General features: G+C 41.0%; 1 protein-coding gene across 1 annotated transcript; it reads left to right on the top strand.

The window, feature by feature from the left end:
* Positions 1 to 12,337: 12,337 nt before the first annotated feature.
* Positions 12,338 to 15,209, top strand: LOC308324044 (lysozyme g-like). The gene is made up of 5 exons (XM_080775950.1): positions 12,338 to 12,576; positions 13,668 to 13,745; positions 13,887 to 14,089; positions 14,184 to 14,322; positions 14,675 to 15,209. Exons 1-5 carry the CDS (start codon positions 12,573 to 12,575, stop codon positions 14,800 to 14,802), a joined length of 552 nt encoding a protein of 183 aa, XP_080632076.1. The 5' UTR covers positions 12,338 to 12,572; the 3' UTR covers positions 14,803 to 15,209.
* Positions 15,210 to 19,760: the final 4,551 nt, after the last annotated feature.

Genomic DNA, 19,760 nt, shown 5'->3' on the forward strand with positions numbered 1-19,760 from the left:
AGAAAAACAGAATACTACATAATGTTAAATATTCAATAATGCATTTGCCTCGTGAGATTGGCCATTTGCTACTTGTGTGTGACACTGTAGCATGACCAAGTAAGGAAATTTATTTACTAAAGATTGAACTATGGCGATACAAGGTTTCTGCCCAACAGTCAAGGATAATAAACTACGCTCACTTACCTTCAATATCAGCACTAAACAAAACACACACCAACCAAGGAAACAAATGACACAGCGGCCATCATTTGCTTCCTCTTGTTAGTTTGCACAGACCTACAGCATAGTAAGCTGTAAACACAGTGTTAAGGGGCTACATGCTACCATAATGACGCAAGACATAAATCACATACCTCCACATCACATTTGTACACACATAAAACACTAGTGAAGAACTAGGGCAATAGATAGGCAAGAAGAAAGAAATAACCTAAATAAAGCAAAATGCGATTAAAAACTATGACAACAAAAAATAAATAACTTTATTAAATCCAAAGAATAGAGAAGAGAAAGGAGACACAAGAGAACATACATATGTGATGTGGATGTGGACAGACTTTACCCGTAAATTATGTTAAACGATAAATAAATCACATGCCTCAACAAACATCACATAACGGTGATGTGGACTGGCATTATACACACAAATTAAGTGAAACTATACATGGCGCGAAAGACAACCTACGGTATGGTAGCATGTAGCCCACTTAAACAAGCAGCAGGAATCAGACGGTTAACTAACCTTCACTGCTAACAGCAGCCAGCAGTGGCAACAGCATAGAGTTCACCCAGCAGTGGCAACAGCATAGAGTTCACACCTCCAGTCAGCTTCACTTTCTGAAATGGCAGGGGGAAAGAAAATTAGTTGTCGGCCTACAGGATGACATTTTGGAAGTCATAAAAGTCACTGACAGGGCTGTGTCACCTTTATTACACACAGTCTAGGGCTATAATCTGCCTTGTGCAACCATTTATTTTATGAAGACAGCCCTAGTTTCTACTACAGCGACATGTAATCCAGGTACATACCATGTGGGGCCTTCCGTCGCTCGGTTGAAGATGGCCGGTATTAATAGAGCCGCGTAGGTTGTATGGCACAATACGTCCCGAGCACCGTACGCCTCGTAATCTCAGGGAGCGTTCGTTGACACCGTTATTCGTTTCAGCCCAGCCGAGTAGACACTCTATTACCAATACCAGCCATCTCCTGATGACTGCAGCCAAGGTCACCGCATGACACCAAGGTCACATGATCAACCTGTAAGACACAAACATACACCAACATTACTCTTTATCCAGATTTTATACATTGTAGAAAATACGTCTTTAGGAAATTCTTGCATTTTTCTTTTGCAACCAGATCTTATTTTAATGATGTTTGGGAGACAAAAAACACTTTCCTGGGGTTTTTATGCGTTTAGATATTTTAGTATTTCAAAGAGTCCATGATGTCATGGACACTGGGCTCACTTCCTTCCTGGACTGTTGTCTCAGCAAGACAGCCCTCCCCTATCCACAAGGAGGAGCAGTGGACCAAAGCATTGTGGGAATTGTAGTTCAGGAAGGAAGTGAGCCCGGTGTCCATGACATCATGGAGTCCATAGACACTTTGAAATACTAAAATAACTAAAAACACATAAAAACCCCCAGGAAAGTGTTTGTCTCAAAAATCATTCAAATAAGATCTGGCTGCAAAAGGGGTGAAGTGGCCCTTTAAAGTTGCTCTGTATGGTAGAAATTGGCATGTAGATCTGCTACTTTTGTATGCATGTGTACGTTTGTAGGCCTACATTTGAGTTTTCCATCCAGCAGAGACATTTAGTTTAATCTTATGAATGTGTCTGAGCCACAGTTACAACTTGTGTTACCATGATGTACTAAAGTAAAAGGGCATGGCATCAAAATGCACTAACAAAAGGCCAAATGTAGCTCATTATGTAGATATGTCCCATTTCAAATGTTTGAAAGAAAACAAATCTGAAAATAGCAGATCTACAATCTCACAATGCATTGCATCACAATGCATTGTGAGCTTGTAGATAAGCTACTTTCAAATTTCAAAATGTGGTTGTAGCCATAGTGGTAAATAACTGCAATGTAGCTAGGCTGTTTATTTTAATAATCCAAATCGACAAAGTAATTAGCAATTAAAAGTTTCCAAATAATTGTAGTGTAGTATAAAAGTAGCCTACAACATATTTTCCACAGTAGCCCAACTTCAATAAAATGTAGTGATTAACTTCCCACTGGTTTAGTTTAGCTTGTTTGCTTCTCAAAAAGGACCAACTAATTCCTCATAATGTTGTCCATTTAGTGTCACAATAAACAACCAACAGTCCTTCTAACAACTCTAATGTTTACACAATAGAGTTAATGGTGGATAAAAACCTTACCTTGCAGCAGCTACGCCCCAAACACACTGCCACTGCACCGCATGCGTCCATTTTAAACCTAGAGTATCCGGATCTGTTGAAACACGTCATTGGAAAGTCCATCGGTCATTGGTTGGTTGGTTCCGTCAAAGTGAATGGACTCATATAAGAACACATCATGAATGTTGTGTTCTTATATCCTTACTGAATTGAATCATATACATAAGATTGTCTTTCTGGTTTCTTTATTATCATGACCGCTCCTGTCGACTTGCCGGTCTCAATCATAACATCCTGTTACATCACCTTTGGTGTCCCTATACATTTATGTTACCTGTCGTTACCTGCTTGCTTCCTGGTCATGTGACTTCAGTAACCAATACACGACAATGAATATAAATTATAAACGGCTTATTGATTAAAGAACCCTGAAAGAAGAGATATATAAACATAGCCTACTCTGTTGTAAAGTATAGGAAGTAAAACAAGTATAGGAAGTATACATGAATAAATAAATAAATAAATAAATAGACAGACAGACGGACAGACAGACAGACAGACAGACAGACAGACAGACAGACAGACAGACAGACAGACAGACAGACAGACAGACAGACAGACAGACAGACAGACAGACAGACAGACAGACAGACAGACGGACAGACGGACGGACAGACGGACAGACAGACAGACGGACGGACGGACGGACGGACGGACGGACGGACAGACAGACGGACGGACAGACGGACAGACAGACGGACAGACAGACGGACAGACAGACGGACAGACGGACGGACGGACAGACACGGCTTCCATAATAAGAAAGGGCGCAGAGCGAGGCCAAATTCTGTACTTTACCGCATGGGTTTAGTAATATTATATGACCTATAAAATGGGGCTCTTAATTTAGTGTAGTGTGAAAAAGTGTACAGTTGCCACTTCCGGTCATTTTTAGTAATATAGTTTAAGTGGTTAACAATTTAAGTGATAGCTGCTCTTATTTTTATTGGTAAGCTCAGTTATTCAGTAGTCACCCAACAACACCAGCCACTCCTACATAATTTCAGTCTATGCCTCTTATTTGAACTTCTATTAGCAAATCCAAACACTATGTTGCATCTGTGGTAACGCTCGAGGCATCAAAATGTTCTCTCTGCACTGCAGAAGACAAACTTAAAGGGTTGTCCCTAAAGATCAGTCCACATGCTGAGATCAAGGAAGAAATGTTGTCTTTAGTTTAAGACAGCTGTGCTCAAAGTTCTCAACTGCAAAGTTGCAAGCTAGCCAGCCAAATGGGTTAAATTCAATTCAATTCAATTCAATTAAATTAAACATAAATCTGGGTATACAGACATATATCTGGGTGGGGCATGCATTTCCAACTTGCATCATTCTAAGTAGGCCAGTGCCCAATGGGCACCGCTGTAGAGGCTCCAACGGCCACCACATAGTGCAATATAATGTGTAATGTCAAGGCAGGAGAAGAGCATCTCTGGGGATTAACGGTGACTCTTGCATACTGGGATGTTGAAGCAAACCAATCAAGGGCGACAGCCTGGGGTTTCCTATAGATTGTGAAACTTGCAGCCCCGTCTCATCTGGGCTCATATGCATCTTCTCTGTAATGTTTTCTGTGTCCTGCTGATGTATCATATCTCATCCCGCCACAGCTTGCACCGTTATCACCCCATGCTCCTGTCTGGACCCATCCCTTCCTCTCATCTATCTCCATCCTCTTCCTCCTCAAGCCTGATTTATAATTTGTCTCGTGCCGGAAATAGCCGACATATACAAGCTTGCAGCGCGTCCTTCATTATTTTAGTGTTCCAGAGAATCCAGACCAGTTCCAATCCTGTCTGCTCACTTTTGTATTTGTGACGTTCAATTACTTTTGTGTATCCTATATTCTGTATAGAGTTCTCCCTCCTTTCTATGATCTGAAGAAATTGGTAAATTGCACCCTGAAAATTCAGTTTCTATATGCTGACAAACTAAAACTACAAAAATCACACCCGTGTGAAGTGAGGGGCGCTCTTATCATCATACATCATCTCATTCCGGCCAATCACAATTTGCGTCCTCACCTTCGTCTTCAATGTTTGTGTTTGCACAAACACTCAAAGCTGGCAATTCATTGTCAATGGTATTCAATGTTTGTGTTAACACATCCCCGACCTTTTAATTGATAAGGTACTTCCCGCGGATCATGACATTCCCGCCTTTTGTTTTCATCATTGTTTAATTTGACGTTTTAGATCACTTTTAAGACTTACAGGGTTTTCCTTGGACAGAGTGGCGCGGATGTACAATGAAGCATTTACAAACAAACTATTAATTATGGATACACTATAGGTTTCTGCCCAACAGCAATTTGTGTGCGTTTATCTAATTCCCTTGCGCAGATACGAAGACAGTCGGTTAATGTATATCCTATATAATTATAACCCAAGGCAACATGGTCACGTAGGAAGAAATGCAGTTTGTGAGGCAAAGCTACGGTCTGATATTTCTAAGCGGCCTGAAAATAAACCAACACATTCCTGTTGTCCTACTGTTGGCCATGGGAGTATATAGAAAGTCATCACAATGCTGTCTGTTGGCTGCTCAGTTAGGAGAGGCTAATTGCTCCCTTATCGTTTAACTATCTACTGCGGTCAACTGTTAAAGAAAAAATAATTATCTACAATTATTAAATAATAATAATAAATATAGCTGCCTGCAAGCAGTGATGAGACGGGGCCAAGCCATAAAAGGGCTTGAGTTGTTCGCTGTTTGGAGACTGGAGACGACGTCACTTTTTTAATGCTGTTTGGCTGAAGGGGTTTTCTGTCAACGCTGTACTCCCGCAGCAACCATGCATTAGCAGGGTCCAGACTCTTCCGCACATATGAATGGAAATTTCAAGGGGGAGTGGTTAACCAGGCTACAAAAATCCCACGAGTGAATACAGTGGATCATAAAATTCAAACAATCATATAATTGGAAGATCTAAGGGTCAGAGGTCCTTAATTGACCCTAATAAATGAGAAGCCATCATCACAGAGGCTACCTCACGGGATCTGCACAAAAGAAAATCTTTACGCCTTGTTTCCATTGAGCATTGGGTGATAATTCCCATAAATCCATTCATTCCTATGGGGACACCTCCAATGTGGTTGCAAAAGTTCTCCTTCAGGGTTTTTATTGTATTTATTTTAGAATTAGTCTCATACATAAAAAAGCGTGTGTGTGTGTGTGTGTGTGTGTGTGTGTGTGTGTGTGTGTGTGTGTGTGTGTGTGTGTGTGTGTGTGTGTGAGTGAGTGTCCGTGAGAGTATCTGACCAAGGGGGAGCATACATGTAGCCTACAGAGGAGGGGAAGTATACTGAACTTTAGAGGGACAAATGCAGAGAACCAAGTATAGACCCCTGGGGGGCACCAAACTCACAGGCCAAACTATGGGTCTCTATTGTCATTCTCAATTATCTTTTTTATTATTTTTTATTTATTTCACTTTGGTATGCATGAGATACCATGGTCGCCCGAGTGTACATTCTTTTAGAGTTATAGACCCAAAAATGTCCATTTAGGTCCTAATTATCAGTATTAATCATTTAGCTAATGATACCCTGGAACCCACGCAAAGACCCCAAGGGGTCCCCAGACCACACTTTGAGAGCCGGTGCTCTATTTCAACACCAGCCGTCCTCTCTGGCTCTTTGGTTATTCGTAACGTGCCGTGGTCGACAACCTTGCTCTCGAAACTTCATGCAAATTCTCTTGATGGGCAACATACCGGTAGTTATAATTCATTACAGCCTTTTTGTAGATGCTTTTAGTTCACTACGTGCTCTGTCTGCAATGAACGCACAGACGCCTGAGTCTACATCTCATATTCACTCGAAAATACCGATCCACAAGTGCACAATGTGTCGCGGCACGCTGTGAGATTGTAGATCTGCTATTTGTGGCACATGGCACATGACCGAGTCACAGCACATCGATGTGCAACACACCAATTGTGTGTTCATATAGAGTACAGACGCTCGAGACAAAGCCGGATGCACCATGGTGGATTCAAACTCCCTGCCTCTGCTGTGGTGGGCAGGAACTTTACCACTGCATCAACCGAGAGCCTCTGGGTATAACTTTTGACTTTTGATCAGCTCTCTGAGTAGAGTTCCCATAATGGCCCATGAGCATATGTTGTTGATTTGATGTTTCTTGGCAGTCTAAATGATGGGGATGAGCAACAGAAGGTTTCTGGTCGTATGGTCTAAAAAATAAATAATGGATTTGGGAAGAAATAATGGATTTGGGAGCATGCGATGGTCGCTCTGCTTGTTCAATAGTCTAATTAGCTCTGAAGTATACCAACAGTTCATTGCAGTAATGTATTTATTTTTGTCCTGCATGGTGCAAGATTGTAGAGGGTATATAAACTGTTATCTTTTGTTAATTATTGATGGTGCTTTTTTGTGTAATGTCTTTACCCTGCTGTGTGCCGTAACTGCTGCTAGTTAACAATAACGAACAATAACAGTCCAGACATGCTAGGAAATCTCTTTTACGGAGATGATGAACCCAGAGCAGTAAAATACAGCCTGTTTGGGATGGACTTAGTGGAAGTGCTGCCATCGCATCGCCTTACTTAGGATGCTGAGGAATCAGGATGTAAGTGAAGAGCCCTGCGGGCATGACTGTTCACACATAATCTTGCTCCTGAACTTCAGCTATGAGCTCCATTAACGGTAGGAGAGGAGAGAGAGAAGGGATGGCATACGAGTTGCAGTATACGGTCTCTGATCAGACTCCCTGGTGTTTGAACTCCACTTGGAAAACAAGAATTCAGTGGGCAGCTTGGCATCACTTGCAGACACATAGATGTAGCTTTGTATGCAGGTTTTTGTTAATAAAATAAATTCTAAATTGTGATAGTAACTAACTAAAAATACATCGCATGGATGCACCTGGGACGTATCCTCAGTGATGTATCCTGAGGTCAGCGGGGTTTCGGGTCTTTCAACATCATACCCCTCACTCAGGCGACCCAGCCGGGATGATCAAGTCCCGACTTACGTCCCAGTAGCTACCCTCAATCAGTCCCACTAGGGCAAAACCAGGGCCACACAATCCGTTGGAACTACTCCACTACTCTGCCAGGGCTGGGAGGTACACTTCTGGTGCATGGAAGGACTAGGCTCTGTGGGTTGTCTCTTGTCCGGGCCCCTCCTACGTCTCACCAGGTCCACTCCTGCTCTCACCAGGCCCAGGACCTGTGCGTTGCACCAGAGTCCCAGCACCAGACAGTTCATTCAGGAGTGGTGGGCAGTGGTTCCGCAGGGAAATGGTGCTGCGGCTCCGCTTGCTGCTTGCATGGCCCTCCTAAAGGCCTCACCGAGGGTTGTTGGGCTTCCTCCTCATGGAGGACACAGGCTGGGGCGCTAACCCATACTGCTCACCCGGGTGCCGTCTACATTACGGCTGTCACCCGTCTCTCCGGTGGTCTATACCTGGTTGTCACATAGTCTTTGATTGAGTTACTTTTCTTTTTTCTTTTTATTTCTCTTCTGCATTGTAACTGTATCTGATGTTCTGTGTAAAGCACATTGTGATTAATTGTGATGTGCATTAGGCCACGGACCCCCATGTCATACCATGGTGTGTTTCTTTTTCATCTAGCAGTGTACCCTTACAGGTCTGTCACTCTGAGAGTGTATAAATGGAACTTAATGGATCCGTGACAGGTCTGTCACAGAGTTATGGGATTATTTGAAATTAAAATGTTCGAGAGGCACCACTCTAGCATCAGATCCCACACAGTGCTGCGAAGGGACTATTACCCATTGACACACAGTCACAATGTTTGAACTGAATTGCAGTGAAGAACTTTTGAATTGATTTGGTTTATTTTTTCGGCCGACCATAATCCCTGATATATTACCTGCATGGCTCATCTGGGGGGCAGCTTGTTTATAAAGTAAGAAGAAGAAGAAGATTAAGTCGTCACCGATCGATAAAACGAATCATATTGATCTCCTTCTGGAGTCGCAGGGAAAGGAGATGCCCCGGTATCTCATAAATTCACACTATATGCTTTAGAGTGTGTGTGTGTGTGTGTGTGTGTGTGTGTGTGTGTGTGTGTGTGTGTGTGTGTGTGTGCGTGCATGCGTGCGTGTTTGTAAGAGAGAGACCGCTCATGGGAAATGCAAGCTCAATGCAGTAATTAGGCTTCAGCAAAGTGACACACACGGTGCGTGCACACATTCACACATTTATTACTGTAACGTGAGGCATCTCGATGTACAAGTACACCCCCTGGACATGATGTACAACAGTACAAGTATATGTCGCAGGGACTTACCCCAATACAACCCTTGATGCGGAGTGCCAAGCAGGGAGGAACTGGTCCCATTGTACAGTCTTTGACCCAGCCAGGGATCAAATCCCAACCACCCAGTTTCAGGGCAGACACTCTAACCAAGGCCACTCATGAGCTATTTACAAAGTGCAACCCAAACAAATATATAAAGACCAAGGTTTAGCAGTTCCAGAGCTGCCTGCATACTTTACTACCTTTAGGAAACATTTTGCATTGAAATGCAGGCATATTGCTATGCGAGTAACTATATGAAGACCCAAACTGCTTACAAAACAATAGACTGCATTGTCTCTATAACAGTCTGGCAGACATGTTTTTAGAGCAGCCATTCCTCTTACCTGCTAGTGTCCGTATTGTTGCTGTCGGGCAGAAGCCTCGTATCTCCATGTTTCAACAATTTTTTTGTGTGTGTGTGTGAATTAGGTCACCTTCTCACCTAATACTTTGGTAGACTCGGGCGGAGAAATGGGATTCTTGCATATTTAATTTGCTGCTGTTTGCCTTCACACCGTCATGATCCGCAGCAATTGGAAACGCAGCAGGGGGGACCTTTATCAATGTGTTCCATTCATAAACTAGCCTACACAGTGAAATGATAATAATAATAATAATGATCTATGGTGATAAGATTATACTCATAACGTGCATGTGTGTGCCATCTGGGACTGGACCCCCCCCCCCCCCCCCCCTCTCTCGCTCTCTCACTATACTACGCACGCAGCCACGCACTGTTCTTTTGGGCATGGAGGCACAGCGCTGAGCCGCACTGATATAACAGACAGCAGCGCAAAATGTTTACAAGTTTATCGAGATGAAAGTTCCTACTCCCTAGTCCCTATAGTCCCCAGACTCCCCACACAGTGACAGCACTCCATGTTTACGGCACGCACAGAGACAGAATATTCTGTAGGCTATAATACTATTACACTGCACTGCAGTGTTTATGTGTTTTCTTAAGCAATTGATTAATGTACTCGTCCTCATTTCGATCAGGGCTTCAGTCTCCTCATTCGACCACGTCTATCCACGGTAACGGGACATCTTTGCGCTGCGTAAAATATGCCTTCTCCGTCTCCAACTGTGTTCAACTCCTCACCCGCCACATTGTTTGCTACGGTTTTGGATTTACAAGGTTTCCACTGCACAGCAACAATATATGGTAGTGTTATTTATCATGCGAGTATGGCTGAGGCATTCCTTTCTATTCATGTTATCGGCATTATTCACCTGCTCAGAAACTATTTTTAGCTGTGTGTCTCCTTGATGCTACCATGGAAAATATGGGGGTAAAATGTGTGCCGCTGCTACCCATTTTGACCTAAGATCAGATTCTAAAAATGTCTGTTTGAAAATGACAAAGCTATGTTTCTATGTCAGTCAGACCTAAAAGCTCGTAGCGTGCCACCGAGTAGATCTGCTATTTTTCAACAGCTAAAGCGTAACATAATGCTAACACCAAAAGGGGTTCCCGCCCAGAATGGGTTAAAGACCATGAAGGAGAGAGAATCAGAGACTTTGCAGGAGATTGTGGCAGTAAACTAAAAGACAACTTGAATACATTAATTTCCTTCTTTAGGCCTATTGCAATTTTTCAATTGCATCCAACCTGACCAAAATGGTAAATTGCGATTGGAGACAAGGGTCCAAATGGCTGCCTCTGTCTGCAATTTGACTTTGACAGCTTAACTTGGGGGTTGTGTTCCAAAAGTTATTTTCAATTATAGGCTGTGTGAGCAATTTGAAGGATAAAGGGAAGCCTGTGGCAGACATTTCTAGTGGATATAAATGTGCATGGCGTTAACCTGCAACACAACAATACATTTGTTACAGAAACAGTTTGATTGATTGATTCAGAAATGTAAACAGCAACAGAGTACTAGTGAACTTGGTCTAAAAGAATAGCACCTTTAATTCATAATTTCTTTCCAGTATTGCTCATTTGTATGATCAAAGTGTGTTGTAGGCTATATGGACATGTGGGAAGGTATATTATTGTCATGGCTTTTACATGGAAGTGGCAAACCTTATAGGCTTTAACAACAACATGTTTCAGTATGTTCAGGCTTCTGATTAATCATTAACTGTGCCATGCCTAAGAGAATCCAGGGCTGGGAATACAATTGCACATACTGGAGGCTGGGGCGACAATCATAATGGCTTTGGACTGATGCAGGTGATGACCATAATCACGTTTTATTAGCTCACATCTTCTTAGGAGAACATTGTATTATAATATAATATATAATAAACAACATGTTTCAGTATGTTCAGGCTTCTGATTATTAACTCTGCCATGCATACTTTCTCCAACAGAATACATGGTGAACACCATAGACAAACTGAAAGGACATTGGATACTTGGACACAGCAAGTGGCAAGCTCCACAATGCAATAATGCAAATCTCAGCTGTCGAGCAGAAACCAGCTAACTACAACATTGTTCATTGTTTAGGGGAAGGAAAAACACACAGTCAGCTTACCCAACTCCATGCGTACCAAACACACATGAGTGCCTGTGCATACACACCGATGTCAATTCCGCCATGTATGTACAGTACAGTACATCATGGTCCGCTCAGATTGACCAGCTTTAACCTTTACATTACGTTACGTTACGTTACGACTCATTCTGCAATATCAAAGATCCAACAATAACTTTGAACATCATCTGATCATTTGATATTTTGGATACATTAAGCAAACATATACTGTCTAATCCTACCTCTGCACCTTGAGTGTCTTTCCCGCTTTCAAATCTGGAACATGAATAATTTCTACACATTACATGGACTTAATTAAACCATTATGACCTGAGGCCGATTCTACAAATGGGAGGTTTCAGGGTGCTCCCATACTGTGTGTCATGAGCTCAATTATGGGCTCAATCGTCAGTTTGTCACCTCCTCCTTCACATTCAATAGATCACGTGATCTTTTGTGGCCAGATGTAATTTCCTGCGGTCTAATCTGTAGTACTATAGTAAATCATAATAAAGAAATTGCTATAAATAAATAAACATATTTAGCCACTTACTGGAATGACCCAGCCCCCTGTAAGAAAATAAAATAAATAAAAAATTAACCCTCATCTTTTACGTTCTGAAAACTGAAGTTTTCCTTTAACAACATGACTCAACAGACAGCTGATAACAGTGTTGGCTAGGAGAAAGTGAAAGTATAAGTAGGCTATAGTTTAGTTTGTGTGTCGCTATTATTTGCACACTGCTGAAGTATGGTCCATGCCTCCACTCACTTCTCATGTTTCGTTCCTTTCATGCCTACTGGTAATAACACAAGGAAACTCCCTCATGTCGTTTGTGCCTCAGGCCACCAGACAGACACGTGGTGTTATTGCTTTATCTCATGGTATTTCTGGGAAAACAGGTTAGCATAATTATGCACATTTATTTTAAATTACATATGGACAGGATGATAGCCTCACAATCTATACTTAACAGTAGGTAGCACAGATGACCAAAGCGGTTCTGTGATTGAATTATAGATGTATCATTCTCCAACAGACAGCTGATAACAATAGTGAGAAAGTGAAAGTATAAGTAGGCTATAGTTAGTCGCGCTATATTTGCACACTGCTCATTGTGAGGCAACACACAGCAGATAACATGTACATTGATACCATGTGATATATTACAAATTGTAGAAAGTACTTCTCATAGTGAAACTAGAACATTTTAGTTTGACCCGACAAAGAGAAACTAGAATGTGAAAGTGCTTCTCATAGTGAAACTTAGATAACCATATAAAAGGTAGAACAACTCTGTCTATACTGCAGACAGCTTCCTGTTTTATTAAGAAGACCATCAACCAAACGCAGAAATGGGTGAGATTTCTTTGATCTATTTTCAAATGTATTATTGGTACTGTATGTCGGGCAGAAAACCAAATTATGTTATATATAATCTCACTACAGTGTCACACAAAAGCAGCAATAATAGCCGGTCTACAAGCCTATACAATGTGGCACGATTTGACAAGTTGCAAGCTTGTGATCGTCCTTTTTGAATAGTTTTAAGTGAAAATTAAAGTGTTTAAGTGTGTTATGACTAAATAAATTATTTAGTCATAACACACTTAAACATAATAAAAATAATAACTACATTTGTTCCATAAATGGTGTTACCAATGGATGGCTCATGAAAAGTTAAACTCCTATATCTTGTGAAGACAAAGCGTCAGAATTTAATAGGATAAATTAACACAATTGGCCTGTTTTCGGGGGAGGGAAGCTGGGCAGGGAGAGTATATTTGTCACTGCACAATGCACATACTCCTACGGGCTGGGGCGGCACCCATTAGCAGGGAGTGCTAAGCGGGAGGAGTAGGCCGAAAACTTCTACTGGTGACAGAGACAACTAAGCTCTATTTTAATTTTAAAAGGAGGAACAGCGGCACACGACGCAATGCGACGTGTTGTGAGGTTACACACCCGCATTCTGAAGCCTGCTATTCCATCGCATTATTAACCCTGTCCCTGTCTCTAACCGCACACGGAAGCAACGTAGTTGGAATGGTGGTGCGTCAGTGTGTGTGCATGTGTGTGTGTGTGCATGCATGCGTGATTGGGTGTACACATGCGTATGCACAATTTGCACAAGTATCATAGTGGTGATATATTATGTATCAACGCATTACAGTGTGATAAGTCACTATAAGTGGTCATTGGGTACTTTAAAGCAGCACAAAATGATGTAACTTTCGTTTTGTACCCCAGATTTGAACCCGGTTCTCTCTCTCTTTGTTGACTGTCAGGATACCTATGAAGAACACTTGGACACGATTTAACAAAAAAATAAATAAAAAGTGTAAAGAGCAGAAAAACATTAAAATATAAATAATACATTAAAACAAAATAAACCAGGACATTCACCAAATATAACACTTATTGAATTTAATTTAGTCTCATATGTTTAGGTTTTGCAGACATCATGAGCATTGAAACTACTGGGGCATCATGGCAAACAGCTCAGCAGGACAAGCTGGGATGCTCAGGTAAGTTATCAATGTTTCTCAAACGCTTTAATTCCAAGGGTTACAGACCTGCAAGGGTCCATTTAGAACCCCTCCAGGAGCTCTGAGGGTCCCTGGACCCCACTTTGAGAAATATTATTCTCTTTTCAATCACTCTCAAAGGTGTTCAGGCATCAAATGCTATGGCTCAGACTGATCTGGGTCGAATGAACAACTACAGGTCCATCATCTCCAGAGTGGGACAAAGGGAGGGTGTTGATCCAGCGATCATTGCCGGCATCATCTCAAGAGAATCCAGGGCTGGGAATACAATTGCACATACCGGAGGCTGGGGCGACAATCATAATGGCTTTGGACTGATGCAGGTGATGACCATAATCACGTTTTATTAGCTCACATCTTCTTAGGAGAACATTGTATTATAATATAATGCATTAATATGTAATTGTATTTCTGTAGGTCGATAAGAACTGGCACACTCCAAGTGGCTCATGGGACAGCGAGGAACACATTACCCAAGCCACCGGTATCTTGGTGGACATGATTGGACAGATGCAGAGAACATGGGCTGGGTTAAGCAAGGAAAAGCAGCTCAAAGGTTAGTTGTTGTTGGTTATTTATTATTACTACAGTATTTTTCATTTTTATGGTTTATCTTTATCTAAGCTTTAATGAATGACGAAAGGTTCCCTTCGCATGTTTCAGTTTCAGTTGTGTATCCACAGTACAGTCACAGTTCTCTTACTGTACTGTAAGCACTGTACTTGATTATAATCATTTGGGGACAGCAATAAAGTTACATTTATACTTGAGTACTGTCCTTACATTTTTTGAGTATCTGTACTTTACTTGAGTATGTGAATTAACCACATTAAGCAGTACTGGGGTTAAGTACCTTAATTGTCCAATGTATGTCCACCATTGACTGACTGTAGAATCTCTTTCTGTAGGAGCGCTAGCATACTTCAATATGGGGTTACCTCTCTCCTATGAACAAGTGGATGCCAAGACCACCGGGAGAGACTACTCCAATGACGTGGTGGCCAGAGCTCAGTGGTACAAACGACAAGGTTATTAGAACATCCACCTGGAAGAGGTGGCCTCTATATCATGATGATGCAATAGGCCTGTCAATGTAGACTTAATGCTTAAACATGAAATAAGTTCTATAGTTAATGCAGTTAGGTATAAAAATCAAACATTTTAGACAGGTAAAGCACATTCATGAAGGTCTGGCTAAAATTGTATTAATTTTCTGTTCATTAGAAGGGACTTGCATTTCAAAATGATTCACTCACACTTGTCATATTGCACTATGGTCACACGCTTCTCTATCCACATTAAAACCTATATAATAGTACAAAATTTGATTTGAATTGTACACTTTACAATTGTTTTATTAATCCTGTGTATTTATCCTCCTGTGGATAGTTCAAACAATGTCTGCTTTCAGTGCTTTGTGTATGTAATCATGGTGTCCATAAAAATCAAAAAATGAAGAAAATGCCTCAAATTTCACACATTATCTTCCGATGTGAAAGACTTAACTCAATACAAAAACTAACAAATCAAATCATGCCTTTATTTGACTGATTAGACTTGCACTCTTGGGTTATTAATTTCTGAGGTAGGCCTACAATTGGCATTGCAAACTGTATCAAAGTAATTTTGCAATATAACCATAGTGGAGAGAAAGGAAGGAGAGGCTATAGAAGATGAATGTTATTTTCAATCTGTCCTAAAGGATACAGATATTCTCTTATGTTTTCCTCATGACATGTATCTTAGGGGAAAGATTTATATATTTACGAGTCTAATTATCTCATGTGGTTAACTTACAGTAGTCTAGTCTTGCACTCAGAACTACGTACTGCATGCAGTCGCGATTGCATTGTCGCCAATGGCAAAGTTCTGATCACCTGCTGTTATATAATCCTACTGTAAATCTCCATACAGTTTATCCCGGCCTTAGGTACTGGTCCAGTGGAAACTAAGCAGTGTTTGACAAGCTCCTTGAAAAGTGACTGAAGTCAATGATTCTCAATGACAGAGGATGCCAGGGGGTTCCCAGAAAAAGGAGGAACAGTTTGCACACTTATTAAGAGACAACTAAGCTCTATTTTAATTTTAAAAGGAGGAACAGCGGCACACGACGCAATGCGACGTGTTGTGAGGTTACACACCCGCATTCTGAAGCCTGCTATTCCATCGCATTATTAAACCTGTCCCTGTCTCTAACCGCACACGGAAGCAACGTAGTTGGAATGGCGGTGCGTCGGTGTGTGTGCATGTGTGTGTGTGTGCGTGCATGCGTGATTGCGTGTACACATGCGTATGCACAATTTGCACATGCGTGCGTGTGTGCATGTTGCAAGTATCATAGTGCGTGGTGATACATTATGTATCAACGCATTACAGTGTGATAAGTCACTATAAGTGGTCATTGGGTACTTTAAAGCAGCACAAAATTATGTAACTTTCCTTTTGTACCCCAGATTTTAACCCGGTTCTCTCTCCCTTTGTTGACTGTCAGGATACCTATGAACAACACTTGGACACGATTAAACTGTATTCATTAAAAAAAACATTACTTGAAAGCAACATTTGTATTTTGTTCTTGCAGTCTTTTTTTCTCCTCCAGTGGTCACTTATAATCAGAAAATAATTGAAGGAAATAAAATTATAATGCGAGCAAGCACTCACTTGATTGCAATCTTGATTTATTGTTTAGGCAACAATCCACCAGACACACATATACAGTACCTTTTGGCCTTGTGCCCCTCTAACATGTGGGAGCATGAGTCACTGATTACATTGTCTGAGAAGCACTTGATAATAAGCTAGTAAAGTACTCTTATGTACACCTCAACTACATGTAGTTTGACCTATAAGGGTTTGACCTATAATAGTCCAGGCAAAGTAGCATTTCCAGACAGACTAATTCAAATAGAATTTTTTTCACCATGGATCATCTCTATGAGGTGTCTAGAACAACATACTAAAAGTCCTAAGAAATCCTAGATGCGGAAATATGTTTAATTATCAATTCAAGATGTGTGCTAATACCTCGAGAAAACTAAACACCCTAATGGGCATTTTATTTTATTTTGTCCTATCACAATGAAACTTTCCACAATGAATCTTAACATGAAAACTAAACTTGTTTGTATTACAAGTTTCTCTGAAACTTAATTTGAATATGCAAATTAGCTTAATATATATTGAATATGCCCACATTTGCATATCACGAAAATTACTTTTCCCCAAAATGTATAATATTTACATTGTTGTTTGTTAATGATATCAAACACACTGATCAGACTTTCATGAACCATTTCATCGAAATATTGTGACTTCATAGAATAACATCAAAAACACCATTCATATGTATGACAAATGCATAAATCCGTCAAATCTTCCTCCAACCATCCTACTGCTAATGGTTGATGGCAATGCTGCTTTTGGACTGGCCTCTAACCTGAAACCTGCCGGGCTTGGTTGTACCTACCGGGGGCATAACCCCCACCGGTATAGTCCTCAGGGTCACAGAGGCACACAAGCCTCCCCACCACGACAAGGTAGCAACAACAGGGGAGGTTCTTTTTGTGTTTTTGTTTTTTTGAGTTTTTTCTTTTTTGTTTATTTTATTGTTCAAACGTGATCCTCAACTCCTTTTGTATGATTCTAGTCATCAGAAAAATGAGGCAACTGGGAATTTGTACAGCTAGTACCACGACATTCTCCGCATATGGCAGTGCAAGGGAGTCCATGTTTTTTGCATGTGCATCTCTTCGTACTGCAGTCTTTCTTGCAGCTAAAGCAGACCACATTAAGTAATTCTGGTGGTCCTGCAGGCTGATCAGTCATTATTGGCATGAATCTACCACCTATAACATGCCATCCCCAGTCTTCTGGACTCATGCTTTCACTTGTTCCTTTCCATTCATGGATCTGGTAGAACACACGGAGACTGTGGAACTTCACAGCTGATGATGTTGGTGGAAGAGTTTGAGGTTCCACTGGAGATGTGGTCTTCGATACTTTCTCACCGAATCGCCTGTGTCACCCCCATACAGTGAGACTAGAGCCTTTTCACCTGCTGCAACGATGATTCATTTTCCGACCTTTTCCTCTGACAGGCTGAACACCTTAGCTTGTTTGAGAAAGCTAGAGTCAGTTTTTACTTTTTTCAGTGCCAATCCCTTTCCCAAGCCAAATAGACGAGAAGTTGAATCACAGCCTAAAATAGCATGGATGAAGAGGAGATTATCACACACCTTTGGACCAAGTAGTTATTTTGTCTGCTTTATGCACCATATCCTTCTTGCTTTTGTTCCTTTCTTTGGTTCTGGTGCCAGAAACAGTTCCTGTGCATTTGGATCAGCCTGATGTAACAAGAGTACTAATAAATCTGTATCATCTCCTACTAGGACCGTGTCTTGTGGCATGTTATAGGTGGTAGATTCGTGATCAGCCTGCAGGACCACCAGAATTACTTAATGTGGTCTGCTGTAGCTGCAAGAAAGACTGCAGTACGAAGAGATGCACTTGCAAAAAACATGGACTCCCTTGCACTGCCATATGCGGAGAATGTCGTGGTACTAGCTGTACAAATTCCCAGTTGCCTGATTTTTCTGATGACTAGAATCATACAAAAGGAGTTGAGGATCACGTTTGAACAATAAAATAAACAAAAAACACAAAAAAACAAAAATACAGAAAAATAACCTCCCCTGTTGTTGCTACCTTGTCGTGGTGGGGAGGCTTGTGTGCCTCTGTGACCCTGAGGACTATACCGGTGGGGGTTATGCCCCCGGTAGGTACAACCAAGCCCGGCAGGTTTCAGGTTAGAGGCCAGTCCAAAAGCAGCATTGCCATCAACCATTAGCAGTAGGATGGTTAGAGGAGGATTTGACGGATTTATGCATTTGTCATACATATGAATGGTGTTTTTAATGTTATTCTATGAAGTCACAATATTTCTATGAAATGGTTCAAGAAAGATCTGATCAGTGTGTTTGATATCATTAACAAACAATGTAAATATTATACATTTTGGGGAAAAGTAATTTTCGTGAAATGCAAATGTGGGCATATTCAATATATATTAAGCTAATTTGCATACGGTATTCATGTTAAGATTAATTGTGGAAAGTTTCATTGTGATAGGACAAAAGAAAGAAAAAAGCCCATTAGGGTGTTTAGTTTTCTCGAGGTATTAGCACACATCTTGAATTGATGAGAATTAAACAATTAATGAGAATTACCCTACAAACCCTCCCGCTCACTCAGATCAGCCAACGCAGGGAAGCTGGAAGTACCCTCACTAAAAACGCCGGGACAACGCTCCACACGTCCCAAACTCTTCTCCCTTCTGGCTCCAAAACTGTGGAATGCACTTCCCATTGCAGTCAGAACTACAGCATCACTCCCAATCTTCCGCCGTAGTTTGAAAACCCACCTTTTCAGACTCCATCATGGCCCATAGCACTTACCCCACCCCCTTAGATAGCAATTCTGTAGACTTATAGCATTTGATACAGACTTATAGCATGTTATGTAAACAGCATAAGTGCATTGTATGTAGTCATAGCACGTCATAGTACATAATGTATATCATAGTAGTATAGATGTATAGCTTATTTCATTATAGATATTCCACTGTTACTTTCTTAGCTTACACATGTTTTCATGATAAATGTTTTTATGTGATGTATTCCCCATGCTTTTTGTTCTTGCTTAATGTAAGTCGCTCTGGATTAAGAGCGTCTGCTAAATGCCTAAATTGTAAATTGTAAATTGTAACATATTTCCGCATCTAGGATTTCTTAGGACTTTTAGTATGTTATTCTAGACACCTCATAGAAATGATATCTGTTGAAAAAAAATCTATTTTAATTAGTCTGATTTGTGGGTCTAAAATGGGCTAGATTGCCTGGACTATAAGGGCCATTTGATTTGGTTTCCTTTGTACACTCTCAGGGGTCAGTGGCCAGTGGCCTATAACAAACTAGGGGTCCATGAAATTAAAAAGTT

Source organism: Protomyctophum bolini (genome assembly GCF_963924005.1).
Source record: "Protomyctophum bolini genome assembly, chromosome: 11".
NCBI classification, from domain to species: Eukaryota; Metazoa; Chordata; class Actinopteri; order Myctophiformes; family Myctophidae; genus Protomyctophum; species Protomyctophum bolini.

Coding starts and splice junctions, on each gene's coding strand:
- LOC308324044 (XM_080775950.1), top strand. Junction 13,746..13,886: donor GGACAAGCTGGGATGCTCAG/GTAAGTTATCAA, acceptor TCACTCTCAAAG/GTGTTCAGGCATCAAATGCT. Junction 14,090..14,183: donor ATGGCTTTGGACTGATGCAG/GTGATGACCATA, acceptor GTATTTCTGTAG/GTCGATAAGAACTGGCACAC.